Raw genomic sequence first — 23,648 nt, forward strand, 5'->3', positions numbered from 1 at the left:
AAACAGAAAAAAAATTAGACATTCAAGGGAAAAAAACGGTCGCTTTGGAAGAAAAGTGTCTGCCAAATACATAAATGTAAATTAAATTAAATTGACTGGCTATTTATTATGTCTATTTCACCAAGTTGCATGTGAAGATGAGAGCAGGAGTGTTTCAAATACAAATTTCTTTCATATGCTTCCATTCTGGAAAATCACATTGTTCAGCTAAATTCACTGCAGTCACCAAATTTAATTTAGCTCAGTTTCCCCTGATAGAGCAAGAAACAGCATGTGCTGGCTCATAAACAAGTAATGTTTTGATCTTAATTTTTGTTTTTTAGTTGTGATTGGAAGCCGCTTCAAAACTACACATCTGTGCTTTTGATTATTCTGGCTAAAAATAACAGCTGGCTTCAGAGTAGACATTCATGCCAACAATTAAATGCATTTTCCCACTAACATTGGCATTTTTATGTGTGTGTTTAATTGCATTTGGCTCGTTTGAATTCATTCAGCCGTGAAGTTCATCAATCACACATTCCCAAATGCCCGGAAGTATGCAATATGAGATCTGCCATGTTTGCTCATGGGCAGCCGGGTAGTTTTGAGCCAATCACATGAGCTAATATATTGAAATACAGTGTGTGTATATACACTTAACACAATTATAAACGCAACACTTGTGTTTTTGCCTCCATTTTTCATGAGCTGAACTTAAAGATCTAAGACTTTCTCTATGTACAAAAGAGGCCTACATCTCTCAAATATTATTCACAAATCTGTCTAAATCTGTGCTAGTGAGCACTTCTCATTTGCCGAGATAATCCATCCACCTCACAGGTGTGGCATATCAAGATGCTGATTAGACAGAATGATGATTGCACAGGTGTAACTTAGGCTGGCCACAATAAAAGGCCACTCTAAAATGTGCAGTTTTACTGTATTGGGGGGTCCGAAAACCAGTCAGTATCTGGTGTGACCACAATTTGCCTCACGCAGTCCAACACATCTCCTTTGCATGGAGTTAATCAGGTTGTTGATTGTGGCCTGTGAAATGTTGTCCACTCCTCTTCATTGGCTGTGCGAAGTTGCTGGATATTGGCAGGACCTGGAACACACTGTCGTATATGCCGATCCAGAGCATCCGATGAACATGCTCAATGGGTGACATGTCCGGTGAGAATGCTGGCCATGCAAGAACTGGGATGTTTTCAGCTTCCAGGAATTGTGTACAGATCCTTGCAACATGGGGCCATGCATTATAATGCTGTCACATGAGGTGATGGTCGTGGATGAATGACACAACAAAGGGCCTCAGGATCTCGTCACGGTATCTCTGTGCATTCAAAATGCCATCAATAAAATGCACCTGTATTCATTGTCCATAACATATGCCTGCCCATTCCATAACCCCACCGCCACCATGGACCACTCAATCCACAACGTTGACATCAGCAAACCGCTCACCCACATGACGCCATACACGCTGTCTGCCATCTGCCCTGTACAGTAAAAACCGGGATTCATCTGTGAAGAGAAAACCTCTCCAAAGTGCCAGACGCCATCGTATGTGAGCATTTGTCCACTCAAGTCGGTTACAACGACGAACTGCAGTCAGGTCGAGACCCCGATGAGGACTACAAGCATGCAGATGAACTTCCCTGAGATGGTTCTAACAGTAAAACGATTGTTGCATTAGCTGTCCGGGTGGCTGGTCTCAGACGATCTTGGAGGTGAAGATGCTGGATGTGGAGGTTCTGGGCTAGTGTGGCTACACGTGGTTTGCAGTTGTGAGGTCGGTTGGATGTACTTCCAAATTCTCTGAAAAGTTTTTGGAGACAGCTTATGGTAGAGAAATGAACATTCAATTTACAGGCAACAGCTCTGGTGGACATTCCTGCAGTCAGCATGCCAATTCCATGCTCCCTCAAAACATGCGATATTTGTGGCATTGTGCTGTGTGATAAAACTGCACATTTTAGAGTGGCCTTTTATTGTGGCCAGCCTAAGACACACCTGTGCAATAATCATCTTGTCTAATCAGCATCTTGATATGCCACACCTGTGAGGTGAATGGATTATCTCGGCAAAGGAGAAGTGCTCACTAACACAGATTTAGACAGATTTGTGAACAATATTTGAGAGAAATAGGCCTTTTGTGTACATACAAAAAGTCTTAGATCTTTGAATTCAGCTCATTAAAAATGGGGGCAAAAACAAAAGTGTTGCGTTTATAATTTTGTTCAGTATATATGTGTGTGTGTGTGTGTGTGTGTGTGTGTGTGTGTGTGTGTGTGTGTGTGTGTGTGTGTGTGTGTGTGTGTGTGTGTGTGTGTGTGTGTGTGTGTGAGGAATTTTTGACGACAGGCCGTTGAATTATTAGAAAAATAATGCACACCCGAGGTGGTAATGCGGTCACGACGCGAAGCGGAGTGGCTGTTACACCTGGGGTGTGCATCATATTTCTAATAATTCAATGGCCTGAAGTCAATTATTCCGCTTATACTAGCCTACAGTTACCACATCTCGAAACATTGTTCAGATGATGCATTTCAAGACGTTTGTCAAGTTTTTGTCATTAAAATGCTCTTGTATGTAGGACTAATTTCTTACGCATCTAATCCCATGCCTCCGTTGCTAATTCCAAAACGTCATTTGAGAGTTAACAGAGGTTTGAGCCACTGATATCAGACTAATGATGGGGACACACTTACGACTTGCTGAAACATTCGAAGGCTGACTGTTTCCATTGACTGTAGCAGGTCTTATTAAACTCCGACTGTGCACACAGACTGAACGCGCTGAACACGCGGTTGGGCATGATCTGTCATATTGTCATAACAAATTACATTCATAACTGGTCTTAGAGTAAGTGTGTCCCCGGCTTTATGCAGTTATTAGAGAGAGAGAGAGAGAGAGAGAGAGAGAGAGAGAGAGAGAGAGAGAGAGAGAGAGAGAGAGATTTTTTTTTGATTTTTAACAAACTTTTATTACAAAATCGTTTCACATTATATTTACAATACAATATGCATAAATATTAAGAGCAGCCCCAACTCACAATCAATGTGCAAAAAAAAACAAGTCACCTTCAAATACAGAGCACAATGCCTCATTGCAACACCAAATACCTTCAAAGGTAATGAGATCATCCATATGCTTGTAAAAAGCAAAATCAATTAATATCCTAGCTTTCAACATGTTTGAAAACATAGCAACTACATTCTGCTCAGAGTTTTGCTCGATTTTCTTTTTTCTACTAATATAAATAGCCAACTTTGCTTGGCCCAACACAAAATTCAACAACTGACATACAAATCTTTTTTTTAACACATATTTAAAACCAAAAATAAATAACACTGTCGAAAAAGTTTCATTACACCTCTGAAAAATACTTTCTAAAAACAAAAATAAAGGCTTTAATCTTGCACAGTTCACAAATGTATGAAAAATGGTTTCTCTCTCAGTGCAAAAAGGACATTGAGCATCAACCTCAGGATTTAAAATGGAAATAAAAGCATTGACGGCGACAGCGCCATGAAGAATTCTCCACTGTAAGTCACCTGTCTTTTTCGTCAACGGTGGTTTATAAAGTGCTCTCCACTCAGGTTTTCTATCCACATTCAATGTAAAAAAATCACGCCATGGAGTATCTGTTTTCCTATCTAGCATTTTTTTTTTAAACATAATGACACAATACTTATACAAAGTTTTCCCAGTACAAGAAAAAAAGTCTACAAACAAGGAATCAAAACTTTTTAAAAACACTCCAGAAACCTCTCCTAGGTTCAAAGAAAGAAACAAACAAGGAAACGAATCTTCAGGATTTGGTTTACAGAGACCGTCACGACACTCAGTCAACAAAGTTCTTTCTGTTGTATTAAGAAGCGTCTGCCATTTCACCAATAGCTGCGCAACTAGACGGGTTGATCGAATTCCCAGATGTTGAGCCGTCGCTTCTTCATTCTTAAAATCAAGACCTGCTATTTCCAGTAATTGCCTCAAAGTGGTGATTTTACTGTCAATGAGTGTCTTGTTAAGTCCTGGGAAAAGGCCACCGGCAGACACATCCAGACGTGCTCCACGAACTAGAGGCTCTTCCAATAGCCAATGAAGTGACTGTGAAAACTCTGCTTTTTTAAAAACAAAAAGACTCCAAACCTTAAAAAGGTTCTTATAAAACACTGGTAAACCAGAAGTGTTCAATTTTGTAGGGTCCAGAAAAAAAATTGTTTTGTCCAAACCCAGATCCTCAAGATTACGTAAAATAACATATGCGACAGAACACCATTTATATTCAGCTGAACCAACTAGTAGTCTTTGTATGAGTTGCAACCGAAAAGTTGCGATTCTGCTGTGAAGATGTATTAGACCCTGCCCACCCTCCTCCTTAGGCAAGAATAACACACTCTGTGGGACCCAATGCATTTTATCCCAGAAGAAATCTACTAAAATAGTCTGGATTTTCGCTAAAAGATGTGAGGGAGGATCAATACATGCAAACTTATGCCACAATGAAGAAGCAACTAAATTATTTATAATTAAAATACGCCCTCTATATGACATCTTTGGAATTAACCATCTCCATTTATCCAGACGACCTTTAACCTTTTCAATAACTCCTTCCCAATTTTTTTTCGCTGTAACATCATCACCAAGATACACTCCTAAGTATTTAAACCCTGATTTTCCCCAACCTAAACCTTCAGGAAGATCTGGTCTCCCACCTGCCCATTTACCTAATAATAAAGTTTCACTCTTACTCCAGTTTACACTTGCAGAAGATAAACCTTTAAAAACATTAAGTAAACCTAACAAAACCTGTATGTCACTTTGCCTATTAACCATTACTATGACATCATCGGCATAAGCCGACAGTATCATGTTATTTTTACAGTTTGGCAAACATAAACCATGAAGTTTAACTCGTATCTGTTGTAAAAGTGGCTCTATTGCCAAAGAGTAGAGCATACCAGACACTGAGCACCCCTGCCTTACCCCTCTAAGAGCTTTAAAAGGAGCACATAAACCACCGTTCACCTTAAGAATACTCTCAACGCCACTGTAAAGAACTTTAATATTATTTATAAAATTTTGACAAAACCCAAAAGCCTCTAAAACTCTCCACAAATAGCAAAACTCAACACGATCAAATGCCTTCTCCTGGTCCAATGAGATTAACCCACAATCTAAATTTAACATCTTGGAGACCTCTATAACATCACGAATCAATGAAACATTGTCAAATATTGACCTACCAGGAACACAGTAGGTCTGGTCAGGATGAATGACTCCATCCATCACTCCTGCTAACCTGTTAGCCAGCGTTTTCGAGAGCAGTTTATAGTCGCTGCAGAGTAGTGATACGGGCCTCCAGCACTTTATATCTGAAAGGTCACCTTTCTTGGGCAGGAGGGTTAGTACTGCTCTACGGCAGCTCAGAGGCAGCTGGCCTTCAGCCAAGCTTTCATTCAAAACCTCCAGAAGGTCCTCTCCTAGTTCTGACCAGAAAGATTTGTAAAAATCTACTGGTAGGCCGTCAATGCCCGGCGCCTTTCCAGACTCCATTCCTTGGAGGGCCTTGTACAGTTCGCCCACGCTCAAAGCACCAGAGATTTCAGTATTGACTTCCTCAGACACCTGGGGTAAGTCGTTAAAAAAATCACTGTCACTCCTGTATTCCACCCCAATCTCATTTTTATACAGGTTTTCATAGAAACCAAACGCTCTCTTTCGAATGTCTGCAGGGTTTGTCAATAGTCCTCCAGACTCGGAGCGCAGAGCATGAATGACTCTGCTCTGACCGTTCTTTTTCTCCAAGTTAAAAAAGAACCTGGATGGAGCATCCATTTGGTCCACACTCTGGAACCTCGACCTGACCAGAGCCCCCTGTGTTTTAATGCCCAGTAAATCAGCCAACTGTGTCCTCTTGTTTGACAAAGAATCTAGATAACCCTGACCACCAGTCGACTCAACTAAATCTTGAAGTTTTAAAATGTCGGTCTCCAAGGTGTTCATACTCACATTTATCTCTCTAGTGACGTTTCGAGTATACTGCAAACAGAACTGCTTTATTTGGGCTTTCCCAAAATCCCACCACTGCCGTAGAGAATTAAAGGACCCCTTTTCGGTTCTGAACTCATCCCAAAACAGCTTAAACGTACTTTTAAAGTACCTGTCACTTAACAAAGTGGTATTTGTCTGCCAGTATGCACTCTTTGGCTTAATGGAGTTTAAAAACACAGAACACTGCACCATACTGTGATCAGAAAAACACAGTGGAGTAATTAAACATTTTCTTACAATGTTAAAGTGATGCTTTAAAACATAGAAACGGTCCAATCTTGCCAGTGAAATCACACTGTCACGAACATGAGTCCAAGTATATTGTTTTTGTGTCTCGTGAAGCTGCCTCCAAACATCACAAAGCTCATGCATTTTAACAATCTGAACCAAACGATTACGAGAGGGCAAGTGAGGTTCAATATGATTCCTGTCTAAGTTTGACAATGTACAGTTAAAGTCACCACCCAAAAATAAATATTCTTCGACACAACATTTTTGTAAAACTGAACACAAAGTATTTAAAAACAACATTCTTTCTATTTGTGCAGTTGGAATGTACACACAAATAAAAACAAATATATAATTCTCAAAAATAGCTCTCACTTTTAATAGTCTACCTTTAACTACTTCGTCAACCTGATAAGAAGTTGGGCTAAAACTCTTAGCAAAAAGAATAGCAACCCCTCCGCTAAGTGAGGTGTTATGACTCAACACAGAGACCCCATCCCACTCCTCGGCCCAATCAGCAGCATTCCTCAGATCACTATGCGTTTCTTGCAACATAACAACATCTATTCTTTTTTGTTTAACCATTTCAAAAATTCCTGCTCTTTTCCTCAATTCCCTTGCTCCATTTACATTCAAAGTCGCAATATTCACTTCACTCATACTTGGAGAAATGAAAAAAACTAAGAAGAAAATCAGCACTCCACAGACACACACCGCATTACTAGCCAGGCTATACTTTCCCACTACCTTCATTGGCACTATCAGAAGTGAGTTTTCTGATGATCTTTTTTAGTCGATATATCTCCTTATTTGTAAACAAACCTTCCGACATAAAAAACCTGGTTTTCTCAACAAACTGCTTTGTGTCTGAAAATAATTATTTACACAGACCCCTCTCTTGTTCTTAGTAGCTTTTAAAAAAAGTTTAATGTCATCTACTTCAACTCCTCGACTAGAGAAGTCACACTGAGAGAGACCGACACTGGAGTCAGAAGACTCACTGTCAGTTTCACCATAAAAATCCTCCACGTCAGCTTTCTTAGCTCTAAATTTCTGAAACTCGTCAGATGTTTTCCTTTTTGTTGGAACTTTGAAATCACTCTGTTCTGTCTCCATTTCAATGCCATCACCAAACGAATCAGGCAGTAAAACATTAGGTGCACCACCACTTTCTTTCACGTTCAATTTGCGAGAACGAATAATCAATGTTTCAGCATCACCCAGTCTATTTTCCTCAACCACATTTGTGGTGTCATTTAACTGTATCGCCGCACTCTCGGCCGCGGGCGGATTCTCTTCAGCCTTCAACGCCGCCGGCCGAGCCTCGTTAGACGGTCCAGCCTTGACCGGCTCACTAACATTAACGATGTCAACCGTCGCTGAAACATTTTCCTGATTTTTACCAGGGCAAGCACGAATTAAATGGCCCACTTCACCACACTTGAAACATTTCATTTTGTCCGTAGTAGCATAAATAACGTAATCGAACTCGTCAACTTTGAGATGCAATGACAGATCTAGATCTTCATCATCCCTTAGGATCATGTAAACAAATCTCCTAAATGAAACCACATGTTTCAAAAGAGGAGATCCACTTCCAATTGGTATCTTTTTAATAGGTGACACCAATTTACCATATCGTGATAAAATTCTCACCAAAGTTTCGTCACTTATGAAAGGCGGAACGTTCGACAACAAAACTTTTTTTGATGGCATAGAAAGTGGGAGAACATGAGTAAAAAGATTCTCAATAACTATACCAGTCTCAACTAACTCATTTGCCTTTTCAACAGAGCTAAGAAAGATCACAGTGGCACTGTTCATTCTAGAGGCCGACATGATATTCTCATGCCCAACAACCTCTCCTGCCGCCAGGCAACAGTCTTCCACGCTCACCGCGGACACCACTTTAACTCCATCGCGCCGCGTGAGTTTACTCAAACCTTGCATACGTGGGTCCGTCATGCTGCCCGATAAAGAGAAGGGTAGCACGCGGCCCAAACAAACATACAAATCACCACTCTTTCAGCAATAACCCATGCAAGAAAGAAAAGAGAGAAAGAGAAAGAAAGATTCACTCACGAGCTCCGATCGGCTCCGATTCACTCACAAACGCTCCGCTCACACTCAACAGTCACACGTCACACCGGAAGTGAGAGAGAGAGACAGAGAGAGAGAGAGAGAGAGAGAGAGAGAGAGAGAGAGAGAGAGAGAGAGAGATGTTGCAATAATGAGACAGAAAAGCATATGCGTCAATATTATTATTTATTTATTTATTCAATTCGTTTTAATTCATTTGTTCATTCTTGTTTTCTATTATTGACAGTATATTAGATAACCTAGTAAATGAAACACACAAAGCCCTTTTAACATGTAGGCCTGTCAATAATTATTTATTTGTTATTATCTGGAATAATTGCGAAAACCCATGCAGCAGGACTATTTTATATATTCAGTTTAATTTTCTATTTATTATAGATAGATATATACTTTATTTGTCCATTGATTGTGAAGTTATACATCGACAATAGACCTTTTACGCACTTCCGCATTTTTTGACCGGAAATACGTCAATGAAGTGTATTAGAACTTCCTGTTATCGTAGCGGCAGATACGAAAAATGGCAGAGTCGAAGAGTCGCAGTTTCTGTTGTGTTCCAGGCTGTTCGTCTTCCACCCAAAAACAGCCCTACCTTTCATTTCATTCTTTTCCCGTGGATCCAAACCTGAAACCCAAATGGATACAGGCGATCCGAAGAGAGGAAGGGAACAGTTTTGATATAAAAAGAGGTAGCACCTATGTCTGCAGCCGGCACTTCGCTCCGGATGATTACGTTGGTGGCTGCGTCGTTCGTCGCCTGAAGAGTGGTGTTGTCCCGAGCCTATTCCCTTGGAACAATTTTACTGCTCCTTTGAGAAGGGAGTCAGTATATGACAGAACCTTCAAACGTCAGTCTGTCCAGCTATGCTGTGAAGGTGAAGATAGCACCATGGTGGCTAAGGCAGTAAGGATGGATCACGACTACGTGACACACCCACCTGCAGGTAAGATTGTTCATAATGTGTTTAGTAAGTTAACGCTAGTCAACTATGTATACCGTTAATGGATAAATGCATTCGTGTGATAAATGCCTTTCTAACTGAACAACTTAACCCTTGTGTATCAATTTAAAAAAAGTTACACATGGGTACATAGAGGACAAAAATGTCCGTGTCAAAAAACTACTTGGGAGCACAGACTTATGTTTGGTCTCATTTTAAAGAAGACCCGTGGCAGATTATTGCTAAAGTAAAAAAAAAAAATAAGTAAATTAAAAAAAAAAGTTATATAGGTTTAAGTTTATGCACATTATTTTATATAAAATATATATTTAATGAAACGAGTATAACCCTAAAACGGCTAGAAAATCAAAGCCATAAATCTAAATAAGTTGTGTTCCAAATGTGAGATTGGTATCTCAAAAAATGAGTGGTAGTATTTTGTTTGGGTGCAGTAACAGATTTTCCCCATTGGATGCCAGCAAAACTCCACTGGTGCACACAGTAATTGGATTTGTTATTTGCAGTTGAGTTTTTCTCTCTTAACATTACAAACACGTATTTTTATTTAACTAATGTTAGTCTACATCTGTAACTGTAACATAGTCTCATGCTGTCTAGCTGTAGGGGGCATGCTCTGAATGACATTATTTCTGCAGTGATGTCATTTAAGAGTTGACATGACATAATTACTGTTCTGTGTTGTGTTGAAAGGTAGCATAAATATGTTAAGACTGTTTTTTAATTTATTTATCTTTATAGGTGCTCTGGACGAGGCTTTGGATTACATCCATGACTTAGAAGCCATGTTGCAAAACACTGACCTACCACCTCCTACTCTCTTCAGCCGATACTGTTCATCAGACGACCAAATTCGTTTCTACACCAAATTTCCATCCGAGAGGGTTTTTACAATTTTTTGGGAGTCGATTGCACCATCTGCCCATAGACTGGTGTACTGGACCAAAGCAAAGAGGGCAGGGGAGGAAGGCTGCCAAGATCCCAGCCCACCACGCATCATGCCATTAATAGATGAGTTCTTGATGTATTCCATGCGGGTTGCTGTTGGCATGAAGGAGCAGCTCATTGCTGACATGTTTAATGTGAGCATTGCCAGGGTCAGCAGGGTTACCATCACCTGGGCCAATTATCTTTTTATGATGCTGAGCTCACTTCCCATCTGGATAAGCAGGGAAAAGGTTAAGTCCACTATGCCCCTTAAATTCCAGAGGTACTGTCCTAATGTCAGAGTGATACTGGACTGCACAGAAATTGCCCTGGAGACAGCCTCATCCCTGACCTTACAGTCAGAAACCTTTTCGAGCTACAAAAACAGGACGACATTGAAAGGCCTGATTGGAGTTGCTCCCAATGGCTTGGTGACATTTGTCTCACCCCTGTACACCGGGTGCATCTCAGATAAGGAGATCACCAGGATCAGTGGAGTCCTTCCCTTGCTGGAGCCAGGAGACGACATCATGGCAGACAAAGGGTTCCTCATTCAAGACCTCCTTGCTGACGTTGGAGCTAAGCTCATCATTCCACCTTTTAAGCGTTCAGCTCAATTCAGCAAAGAGGAAACAGAACAAACCCAAGCCATTGCCCGCCTCAGAATTATAGTGGAGAGAGTGATCGGTAGGGTAAAGTCCTTTCACATCTGGGACTCTCCTGTGCCGCTCACACTGATTGGCAGTGTGAATCAGATCTGGCTTAACTGCTGTGTTTTAGCAAACTATCAAGGACCTTATTGTTTTGAAGAGTGAATGAATTAATGTTTTATATGTAAATGTATAATGTGTAAATAATTTAGTGTTCCCACATTCTTAAACATCAAATTAAATATAATTGTTATATTCGTAATATTTTTCTGTTGAAATGTGACTGATTTCACTAAAACATTAGATGAACAATTAAAACAATTTTGGTCAAAATGATGCATCCTTTAATTTTTTGGTATGTGTAACATCAACTGATTAATAACTTATTTAATAAATAACATCAAACATTTACAATAAAAAAATGACATTAGTTCATCAACAGTAAGACAGAAGGCAAAACTGATTGGTAAAGAACAAGATTAGTGGAAATAACATCAAATATTTACAATAAAAAAAATAACAGTTCATCAACAGTAAGACAGAAGGCAAAACTGATTGGTAAAGACAAGATTAGTGGAATTCAAGGTATGCATTCATGTATGTGCCATAATAATATACATCTAATTTCTCTTTCATTTCCGCTATGAAGGAGTCATCACGCCAAATTCTTTCCACAGTTAAATTTGATAGGGTATCGGTAACAAAGTCACACCATGTCAGTCCTGTGATTGCCAGTTGGCCCTGAACCTGCCAGTAGTATTTATGTGAACGCCTCAAAGTGGCGTGGCCTTCCTGCACCTTGAGGTGAGCAACCTGAGATGGATCATTTTTTGTGCTGCTCTTCACCTCAACCAGGCCAAAAGGAGGCGACTCTGAAGGGTCATACACCCGACCGTCTGGACTGGCCCCGAGATGTGGTGCGTCAGGGTGAATGACAAATCCTGCTGGTAGCACATTAACTCGCATAGTTTCAGCGTAGTTTGCCAGCACTTCATGCTCCACCAGTAGACCACGCTTCATTGCAGCTGTTTGCTTTGTGGAGCCTCTGATCATTTGAATAGCTGCAGACTCCTCCTCTGCACGACACGCCCTACTACAACAAGCTTCCCAAAAACGACTGGCAGTCAGCCTTGGTCGCCGTAGCTGTGTCCACGCAGGACATTTGGACTGCTGCTGAGTTTCTTTGGCTATCTCGCTGGACAGCTGCGGTGACACTTCTAGAGACTGGAGATGCATCAACTGATGTAAGGTCGGGACGAAATGCAACCTGGGAAAAGTGTGCTGCATCAGAGGAAGGGACGGAAATTCTGGAGCCATGTGGTGTAGGATGAGGTCACTGGACTTCTTGGGTGGACAGTGATAGGACATGGGAGATCCACGAGGGACAGACCCAAATCTAGATGGCGTCAGCTCCATCTCAGAAACCCCATCCAATACAACAGCCATGAGAGACTGGGGCTGCACCTGGCTTAATTTACTTCCAGATGCCATCATATATGGATCTGGCAGTGGTCCTAGACAAAAGAGCAAAGAGATACACAAGATTATTGGTCACACAAAAGAAAATTTAGACATGAGTGCTTAACTACATTTACATTTTATTTATTGTATCTGCGGTAACCATAATGATGTTAGTCATAACATTTAAAAAAAAAAATAACTTACTCTCACAAAGCAACAATCAACCAGTTAACAAGTTAAATCACCTGTATATGCCTTGTACAATGTGGACCTCAGACCGCTCTGACCCACTGTTTTGGGCTTTTGCACCACCAGCTCACTAACAGGTTCAGGATGGATTCCCTTAAAAGTAAAAGACAAAAAACAGTTACAGTCTGTACTGTAGTCACTTCTGGTGGTGTTTTTATAATAATTTCCAGTTGTTATAGATACGCATCAGTTCTTAAATCATATGACATGTTTATCACAAACCCACCTGTGTTCTTGGTCTGTGCCATCTCTGCAAGCCACTAGTGCAGGCCAAGGGGGGTGGAACAGCCTGCAGACCCAGCTGTGAATAATGTGCGGTCTGGTACAGGATAGCAACTACGTGATTGCAGAATCCTTTACCAGCCGCACAACTGCAGGAGAAAGCTTTCAGGTTGGCAGTAGCACTTTCTGCCTCCAGTGAGATCTAGACACAATAACAAATGAAATAGGTTACACTGAAGTCATACTTACGCAGTCACATCAATGTTCACAATAACATGACACTATAACTTTCAGTAAAGAAATAGTAAGTGAAGAAAGTGCCGCAACCGCAGCAAGAAGAGTGAACGCAAGAACGGGCAACTTTCTGAACTTTTGCCAACCGGCATTCTGTCTATAGTCAAACCTCCAGTTTGTGAGGCTCCTCGCTCTTCCTCATTGACCTGAAGCATCTACCTCTCACTATAACCTGTCCCTGGAGTATATTTGATACTACCGCATGCAACAAGAAAATATTACATGTTATCTCACATAGAAATACACAACTTTACTTCTTAACGTTAAGTCAGTAACATTTCACATTTACCTAGTAAGTTACAACTTCACCAAATTACTTCTTGTTATGTTATCTCATGCCATCTCACTTAAACATACACACAACATATTCACTGCGATGTGTTATACCTTATATTACAAATTCACAACACCATTACTTACTTTACAGTTAACGTTAACAGAGATATAACCGGTGATATGGTTAAAGCTAGCAACAGCAATTTCTTCGTTTCTTACCTTGGTAATTGTGGATAAACTCTTCATGGAAGAATTTATATCCCTTGTCCAACTTGTTCCCTTTAGTGGACGAATGTATCTCCACACTCTTCACCACATCGGCGCTGGTGAACTTCGGAAGACTAGTCAGGCTAGTCGAAAACACTCTAACGTTAGCTGCCATTTCTCCGTCAACAAAGCTTACACCGGAAATGGGTTTACGCTTCCTTGACGTATTTCCGGTTTTTGCGTAAAAGGTCTATTGCAGATCAAGTGCATGGGGCTGCATGTTTTTTCGTGTTATGAATTGTATGCTATGCTCCATTATTACGGTTAACTACACGCAGTGATATGGAACTGTAATGCGGTCAAACCTGCCTGAAACTTTAGCTGTGCGTTTCCCTGAAAATAATTGCACACCTTAGAATGTTCTCAACCAATCAGAATCAAGCATTCAACAGCCCTGCTCTTAAAGGGAATGTGATATAAAGCTCTTATTGGTTTGTTTTTTTAAATAATGTCTCTAGTCAACCTTTGCATTATCTAACACAAAACAAGTCAGAAAACTATCCAAAACTCATCAAAACTTTTATAGGGAAGGAAAAGGTCTATGAGGAAGAGATCTGACTTCAGGCATCGGTAACACTTTATTTTGATGGTCCCTTTTGAACATTCTGTTAACTATCAGTAACTTTGCAACTACATGTCAACTAACTCTCATTAGAGTATTAGTGTACAGTAATATCTGCTAACTCTTTATTGTGATGGTCCTCCAACTTGCAACTACGTCAACTTATTCTAACCCTTTAACCCTACCAATCTACTAATACTCTACTAATACTCTAATGAGAGTTAGTAGACATCTAGGTGCAATGTTACTTATAGATAACAGAATGTGTTAAAGGGACTATCAAAATAAAGTGAACCAGGATCTTGTTCATAACACACACTGTCAGCCATTCTGTTGCCGTCGGCACTGTATCATGGCTTACATTAGTTTGAAAGTCAGACCAGTCACTATCAATAGCCAACCGTCTGACTGATGACTGGCACCATGGGAGGAAATGAAAGACTAAGCTCATTAAACTATATATTAAGCCATCTTTCCCTCTCTCTTCCTTCTCGCCATCCCCAATTGCTTTGTGTCTTATACCACGTTGATGCTGGCTAAGGATGATAAATTCTCTATTCCACTTGAGAGGCGGAGGTAATGGGGCAGACCGAACATGGAGACAAAAAGCCTTTCAACAAGGACAAGAGAAAGACACCGAACATGGATACAAACATCTCATTAAACAATCCCATCTCCACAGCCGCCTGTCCTGTTCCTTTCATCTTATCACTTATGATTAAGTGTGTCTACTGCTGCAGGTCTTTTAGAATAGTATAAACCGATATGACTGAAACTCATAATATTTAGCATTTAATGTAAAAGCCTCCATCCAGCCAATGTTGGAGTCCGTTTACTTTTTAGCAGCTCATTTCTTTTTCTGGTAACACTTTACAAAAAGGTTCATTAGTTAACATTAGTTAATGTATTAACTAACATGAACTAACAATGAGGAATACATTTGTTACTTTGTTCGTTAATCCTTGTTAACGTTAGTTAATAAAAATACAGCTGTTCAATGTTTGTTCATGTTAGTTCACGATACATTAACGAATGTTAACAAATACAACCTTTGATTTTAATAAGGTAGTAAATGTTGAAATGTGACCCTTGATTACAAAATCAGTCTTAAGTAGCACATTTGTGGGAATAGCCAACAATACATTGTAGGGTCAAAATTATACATTTTTCTTTTATGCCAAAGATCATAGATCATGTTCCATGAAGATATTTTGTAAATTTCCTACTGTAAATCGATAAAACATTTATTTTTGTGAGTGAATACAGCACAATCGCGAACATAAATGGACAACTTTAAAGGCGATTTTCTCAATGTTTAGATTTTTTAGCACCCTCAGATTCCAGATATTCAAATAGTTGTATCTCGGCCAAATATTGTCCTATCCTAACAAACCATACATCAATGGAAAGCTGACTGGCTTTGTCATCCAGGGTCACAAATTAAGATTAATTAAGATTAATAAATGCAGTAGAAGTATTGTTCATTCATAGTTCATGTTAACTAAGGTAGTTAACTAATGAACCTTATTGTAAAATGTCACCCTTTATCTTTTCTTTTCTTTTCTTTTTTTTATTATTTTTATTTTTAAGGGGCTCTGTGCTGTGTGTGTCAGTGTATGTCTGGCATATTTGGAATCAATCAAGGGTTTTTTATGCCTATTCTTTCACAAACAAGTTCTCTTTGCTGTTCCTCCAAGTCACCCTGCTCATTTACCTGTTTGCATTTAAAGTTTGCCCATGCTGCTGTCTTTTTTATTGTACTTCCTGCCAGTGCCGCACTCTGATTTATTGCATGCTCTGACCAGTTCCTCAACAGGTCACCCTTCAATGATTATCATCATTAGCAGAAGGTTGATCCTCACCTTTCCTGTGTAACTGATTTAAACTGACTGATTTAATAGAACTTTAAAAGGATGTATTGAAATTAATTACACAGAAGAGAGGCCATATTGTGTGTGTGTGTGTGTGTGTGTGTGTGTGTGTGTGTGTGTGTGTGTGTGTGTGTGTGTGTGTGTGTGTGTGTGTGTGTGTGTGTGTGTGTGTGTGTGTGTGTGTGTGTGTGTGTGTGTGTGTTGCTCTCTGCTGTTGCTCTATGGTCTTAAATCACAGGGTGTGTCTGAAAGGATAGGTTCTTGCCAGATTAGTTATCAGACTGAAGAAAGAGTAAGAGAGGGGGGTTGGGTGGCAGTGTGTCTCCAAGACTTTTTCTGTCCAGACACAGCGTCTACCATGAGTGAGCCACCATTTAAACCAAAATAGCTCTGAACATGGCAAAGCCCTCTTATTTAAAACCTCAGCAGACCACTGTAACAATGAAACACTTAAGTACACAGGGTGTACTTGTTGTGTGTACTTGTTGTGTGTTGTGTACACACACACACACACACACACACACACACACACACACACACACACACACACACACACACACTCACACAACACACACACACACACACACACACACACACACACAGACACACACACACACACACACACACATTTTCATGTATTAATCATTTTTATACTGCAAATACTATAAACCCATCTAAGCACATCACAGACAACTTTTAACATTTTTTACATTTTCAACAAAAACACCAACAACAACAAAAAAACAAACATATATTTATAATATGATTTAGCTGTTTTCCTCAAGGGGACTAAACATTTTATATTGGTTGGTCAGCTATTGAATTGTAATGGTCAACTTTTGAGTATACATGATCTGGGAAATGATTCAATGAAGTGTGGTTGTATCTCTTTCAATGAACAATGACAACAACAACAAATAATTACTCTGAAAAGAAAAAGAAAAAGAAAATATAATAAGGTGAAATCATATCTTTACTAGGGTTGATGCCAACTTTCAAATTGGCCTGCAAAAATACGTAATCACTGCAACAGTATGCAGTGCGTTCTCCGACCGTTTGGTGTCGCACTTTCCTCCAGCCGCGTCTTCAGTGCGGTCCTCTCGGCCACCGTATACACGCAGATCTGTTGGAAAAGCTTTTGCTGGCGTGAATAACAACGTATGATATCCCACAGAAACTGCCTAAATCTTGTGTGATCATGACAGAGTACTCCCACGTAAAGTCTACTAAACTGGTGCTAAAAGGGTTAAACGATAAGAAGTAAGGCTTTCTTTCTGTGTTGCGTTCATGAAAATGTATCGATTCTATAACCTTGTAAGTTAACGTTACAGTGATTGATTGCTCTAATTAATGTAAATAGCTTTGCTGTGAAAGAGTTATGTTAATATCACAATTATTTCCGCTAATGTAAATGACCTGCGACTTCCATATTGTGCAGAAAGAAGAAAAAGAAGGACAAGAAGAGAAAAAGAGAAGATGAAGACGACAAGCTGGATGTTGTAGGTATGTGTCATTGCCCATTGAGTTGTAAATGATCGTGTATAAATAGATGGATAGATAGAATTTGACTAGTGCAGTTTCTGTCTTTGTAAATGCTGTATGATCTGCCTCATAGCTTTATCTTTGTATGATGCGTGTTTCTGAATGTGTCTCATCAGGAGGATGGTGGTCAGTGAAGAGTTTTGGTGAGATCACAGGCTCAGTGGCCATAGAGATGCACAGCAACTCCTACATTCATGCACTGGACTCTGGACTCTTCACTGTAGGAGCTCCACATAAAGGTGCTGATTCTATCTGCTTCATTCTACTCATGAAATGTTGCAGTTGCAAGTTAGCTCAGTTTTGCTATTTAAAACTTTCAGATCCTATTTTGTGTGTTCTTTTATTAATAATAATAAACTTTATTTTATTTAGCGCCTTTAAAGCAGCTTCTTAAGGCACTTTAGACAATAAAAATACAAAGAGAGAAAAAGAGACATTCGAGAAAATGTTTTCACTCCAGCGTTTTAACATATTTTAACGGGATTTGCTTTTGTTCATCGGGAACTGATTGGACTCATGTTGTTTTTTGACAATTTTCCATAAAAACAAAACAAACAAAAAAAACAAGATTTGTCCATTTTGATGTCTTGATGTCTGTACAAAGTTAAAGGCTAGTTCAGCAAATAAGTTGCGAGATTGGGTTACAAAAAATGTCCACAGGCAAAACATCTGTATCTGGAGGGCTTCAATGACATAAGAAACACATTTGTTACATGTGTATTTGTATTCTTTCCTCTACAAAGTAACAGTCCATAACATCAATTTAACTAATTGCTGTTTACTGGCAAGACTTAAAGTAGCCGCAGCACTAAAATGGAGCATTTCAGACAGAGGGTCAACATTAGGGAAGATAGTAATAATCTTTTGCAAATATATAACTTATTTTGTGCAAAAAACTTTGACTAATATTAGAAAAAACATATCATGACCCCTTAAAGAAAGGGTAGGCAGTTTTTTTCATAAACACTTTTTGTTATACTCATTGAAACTCCTCATCCTAACAGCAATCAATAATTGAAGTGGTCTAAATATTAAAAAAAATGTACATAATATCTTCTGTGGAAGTCTCGGGGCCCAAACATTTTTTGTCCAATCATTGCATTCGGTCCGAATGCATTAATAGGATATCCTACCTGCCTATCAACCTATGTATTTTCATACCTCCACGGCCACGCAGACATCACATGTCTTCAGCGTGTTCTGTAAGGCTATGCAGAGTTGTAGACAGACAGTCACAGAGCACCACAAAAAAACAGCTGCCTTTTAACCTCCTGAACCAAAACAAAAAGCTTATGCTGCATTCATGCCTTGTCGTAATAACCGTAATTAAGAGATGGCAACCTGTGACATTCTACTCGGAGCTATTCATGTCCTCAGACTCAGAATTATGCATTTTTATGGCAACACTATCAATGCCAAAATGAATCTGCCGCAGTCAGGTGGTACAAGTCAGATCTCTTTAAGGTGTTTACATTCATTATTATTATAATGCTATGTGCTTTGAGACATGAGGTAATTTAATCAACACTGTCTTGTGACGCTTTGCAGACTCTGCTCTGGTTGTGTGCGTTCATGTGTTTTGATGGATGTGTGGGTTTGTAAACAAACTGAAGGGAAGGTGGAGTCTTTTGCTTTCAAAGCTAGCTTGCTATTACTAGCCTCTCCGAACTGCCTTTCCTACCCTTAAATATGATGCACAAGTGCATTAATGTAGTGGTGAGATTTGAGAAAGGAGAAAATGTTATTTTATATAAACTAGAACCTGAAATATTTTGGTCTTAAGGGCTATTTAAAAAAAAAATACAAGATATATTTGCTGTACTTTTAGGCAACAAGCAATTCTTTCTGTGCAATTATACTGCACTGTATTTGTTTCTGCCATGCGGCTTTTATATTGCCTTTTAAATTGGAAAGGTCCCTCTAATAGCGCGGAACAAATAAGTCTCAAAAGTAGAGATGGCTAGGTGCTGCTGTTTCTCTGTTGCTCTCAGTATGGAGAGATTTAAAAACCTGAATAATGTTAGGGATCGTCAGTTGCTATTACCGCAGCCATTCATGCAAAGCACAGAGCAATTTCATAGTCCAGTCACCAGAAGGAGTTGTTTACGATTGTTTTCTTTCCAGCTTCATTTTCTGCTTTTCACTGACCGTTGGCTGTAAGGATCAGTCTCTACATCACCCTGGAAGCACCAATGAATTTGTGCATGCTCCCCAAAATCAATTTAATTCAGTGGTTGAGACCTGAAATTAGGAAAAGAACGACAGTAAATAGTTACTGTCGTTCTTTTCCTAATTTCAGGTCTCAACCACTGAATTAAATTGATACCCACTTCATGACCAATGCATCTGTATGATTACCACACACACACACACACACACACACACACACACACACACACACACACACACACACACACACACACACACTATCCTGTAACCTTTTGAGCATATCACTGGAGTGCTCTTGCAGAATTCAATATCTTGGATAATTCATGAGTTCACAGCAGGTGGAATAGAATATCAGTTTTCAAGTTTGCTCTTTTGTTCAGACATTCATGGTTGAAGAAAAAAGTACTGTAAATACTGCAAGTATAATAAATAAGTATAAGAAATTATTGTCAAGTAGTTTCTATTTAAAAGGCCTTTCTTTGTTCTTTGTATTTGATATTTTATAGCAAATCTTTTGAGTTTTGTTATTTTAAATAGTTATCCATTACGACTTTGATGCCATAAAAATTATTCAGTTATAATTCAGACATTTGAGAAAAAGTAAGATGATTTAAAAAAAAGAAAATAAATTAATACTTAAAAAAAAAGGAAATTAATACTTTAATTCAGCAAGGATGCATTTAATTTATCAAAATTGACAGTAAAGACATGTATAATGTTACAAAAGGAATGCTGTAGTTTTAACTTTCTATTCTTAAAGAATCCTGAAAAGAAAATACAGTTTCCACTAAAATATTAAGCACCAATGTTTTCAACATTGATAATATGAATAAGTGTTTCCTGTGCAGCAAATCAGCACATTTATATGTACATTTGTTACACTATACTTTATATAACACAAAGAAAACTAGTTAAAGCTGGTGTGTGAGTGTTTCTAATAGAACGGCTGAGGGAGTGATGGCAAATTTGACGTCTTTCTCTGATCTGACCAACGTAATCAATCTCAATATTTTTTTCCTCTTTTGTGAAGTCGTAGAATCGCTGTCAGTTTTCACTTACCAGTATAGAAGTTTATTTGTAATAATAATAATTGTAATATTTCACTATATTACTTTTTACTTTATTTTTGATCAAATAAATGAACTTTTGAATGGTAGTGTACACAAGTTAAAAAGAATGTCTTCTGTTCACAGAGGATGAAGGTCCAGATCCTCCTGAACAGTTCACTGCCATCAGACTCTCAGACTCCAGGTACAGATCATATCCATATCCATAACTAGGTGTTCTGAGTAGGGATGGGGGCATGAAGTTAAAAAAAGTCTGCGATTACTAACATCACCTTAAAATGTATAATCATAAGTGCCATGTATTATTCTATTGGTAATTTTTGAATCGATTATGTGTCTAACTTTTCTCATCTGTTTTGCTGGGTTCTAGGATAGCGCTGAAGTCAGGCTATGGGAAGTATTTAGGTATAAGCTCAGATGGTGTTGTGATTGGTCGATCAGATGCCATCGGCTCCAGAGAACAATGGGAACCAGTGTTTCAGGATGTGAGTGAATCTGGCAGTCAAATCAATTCACCAGTCACAATGAAAATAATGTTAATACATTTGGCTACAAAGTTTCAAATTCAGCTTTTACCATTTCATTGATGTTTCTTGTTTTCCGCAGCGTAAAATGGCCTTGCTTGCTGCAAACAGTTGTTTCATCTCGTACAGTGAGAGCGGAGACATAGTGGCCAAAAACAAGACAGCTGGAGATGAGGAGATGATCAAGGTGAATCTCTCCTGAACTCAGTCAACACCAAGATGAATTGCCTAAGGGATTTGTTGTTGTTTTTTTTGTTGTCTGAAGGACAGAATGATTCACAGACAATGTATTTTTTCTGAACACAAGAATATTGCTTTTGAAATACACTTAAATTTTTCCTGGAATAAATATTAACATTAGTTTTCATGCGTATCTGTCCTCCACAGATCCGTTCATCCATAGAAAGAGAGGTGAAGAGTAAAGACGATATTGCTGATGAAGACAGGGGTAATGTCAAGAACTGTGAGATCAACTACGTGTGAGTGCTTGCTTTTATTACTAGGCCTGTCACGACTATTGATTGTCTAATCGTGGTTATTCTATTTAATCACAATTATTTGAGGCAACCGTAATAATTGGGCAGTTTAAATTTCAACCACATTTTTCCAAAGAATATAAAAAACATTGTTGTATCCTAAAGTACGATAGTCAAAGTCTTTCTTCATGCGAAATGAAGATTTGTGGGTTTAATCAGACTGCATTGTATTTATTTGTAATATATTAATTGTATACATATTCATTTTCACAGCATCAAAGTAAATCACATGGGCCTTTTTTAATATAATTGTATAATCATATTTTATACAATTCCTAGTTAGAGTAAAGTAACTTACACTGTAAGTGACATGAATAAAATAGCAGTAAACCATTAATCTCAATTATTTGTATGAAAATCGGACATCAGCTCAAAGTTCATGATCGTGACTGGTCTATTTTTTTTTTTACCTTCATTAAGATTCAGAAGCTGTGTTGTTTGAGCATTCAGTAAAATAAATGTTTATGTGAATGTTTGCCTACAGGAAGAAGTTCCAGAGTTTTCAGGATCGGAAGCTGAGGGTGAATGAAGAAGACAGCGGTTCTCTTAAAGTAGCCAGAACAGATGGAAAATTCCACGAGGCACTGCTGGACAGGTACGACCTCTGACTTTACTGCTTCTGGAGGAGAAACCTCATACTGAATAATAAATGAATGTAGCCTGCTAATTTAGCTCATCCTTCGATGGAAGAAAAGTTGGCATGTTGATATACCCTACTGGATGATTTATTATAGAAGATGGTGTATGAAACATTGTGAATATGCTAACATTACTACATTATTAAAATGTTTTTTTTTTTTTTTTTTTAGGAGGGCAAAGATGAAGGCTGACAGATATTGCAAGTGACACCAGGAGAAACCTTTTTTTTAATGTTTTGTTTTGACATTGTCATGAAATCTCTGCCATTTTTTTTAATAAACTATTCACTGTTCACAAGAAAATGCCCCTCCCACATTTTTTTAATAGAATATAATTAATAATATTAGAGATGTTGTAATTTGTGTAATATTGAAATGTAAATGTGATTCATTTCCTAAATTAAATGGATTGTAAACTAAAAAATCTGTTGTTTAATTACATTCTTATTTTAATAAAAATTTCACAGTACATAGAATAAAAATAAAAAAAAATCTTAGAAAACATGGTAAACATCATAGAAAACTTTTCTTAGAAAATTTCTGACTGAAGTCGTCAGTGTTGATGTGTGGTTTTGTAGGGGTTTGATACATGGCTTACATGATAATATTTTTATTTTTAAGCCACATTTGAAGATGTAATTCATCCTTGTGCAGTAACTGTGCTGTCTGTTCACTGAATATTGATTTTGGAATGCTTTTTGTAGTCATTAAGATTTACACATAAAATTATATTAAGTTTTTTGTACTTCCACTGCAAGGTCATTGCAGCTACATTTGAAATAATACATGAGAGTCTGAGACATATAACATACAGTACAAATTTAATTTATCCACACACAAATGTTGTGTTTTCATGTTTTATGGGGACTTTCCATGGACATAATTATTTTTATACTGTACAAACTTTATATTCTATCACCAAACACTAAACCCAAACCTACCCATCACAGAATACTTTGCGTTTTTACATTTTCAAAATCTTCACTTAAGCTCGTTTCCTCATGGGGACCAAAAAAATGTCCCCACAAGTACAAGGATTTTGGATATTGCCATCTTTGTGG

At 38.5% G+C, this 23,648-nt stretch overlaps 2 protein-coding genes across 2 annotated transcripts; one reads left to right on the forward strand and one right to left on the reverse strand.

The window, feature by feature from the left end:
* Nucleotides 1-11,291: 11,291 nt before the first annotated feature.
* On the reverse strand, nt 11,292-13,793 carry LOC143713988 (uncharacterized). Its single transcript, XM_077204907.1, has 5 exons — nt 13,631-13,793; nt 13,245-13,330; nt 12,846-13,043; nt 12,616-12,712; nt 11,292-12,423 (listed from the first exon to the last, which is right to left on the reverse strand). Exons 1-5 carry the CDS (start codon nt 13,791-13,793, stop codon nt 11,480-11,482), a joined length of 1,488 nt encoding a protein of 495 aa, XP_077061022.1. The 3' UTR covers nt 11,292-11,479.
* A 3,404-nt stretch (nt 13,794-17,197) lies between these two features.
* Nucleotides 17,198-23,011, forward strand: frg1 (FSHD region gene 1). The gene is made up of 9 exons (XM_077205056.1): nt 17,198-17,371; nt 17,550-17,614; nt 17,770-17,892; nt 21,016-21,073; nt 21,260-21,374; nt 21,496-21,600; nt 21,801-21,892; nt 22,434-22,544; nt 22,759-23,011. The coding sequence occupies exons 1-9, from the start codon at nt 17,310-17,312 to the stop codon at nt 22,793-22,795; spliced, it is 768 nt and encodes a 255-aa protein (XP_077061171.1). The 5' UTR covers nt 17,198-17,309; the 3' UTR covers nt 22,796-23,011.
* Nucleotides 23,012-23,648: the final 637 nt, after the last annotated feature.

This window comes from Siphateles boraxobius, unplaced genomic scaffold (assembly GCF_051911475.1).
Source record: "Siphateles boraxobius isolate OS27281-9 unplaced genomic scaffold, OSU_SipBor_1 53, whole genome shotgun sequence".
Classification (NCBI taxonomy): domain Eukaryota; kingdom Metazoa; phylum Chordata; class Actinopteri; order Cypriniformes; family Leuciscidae; genus Siphateles; species Siphateles boraxobius.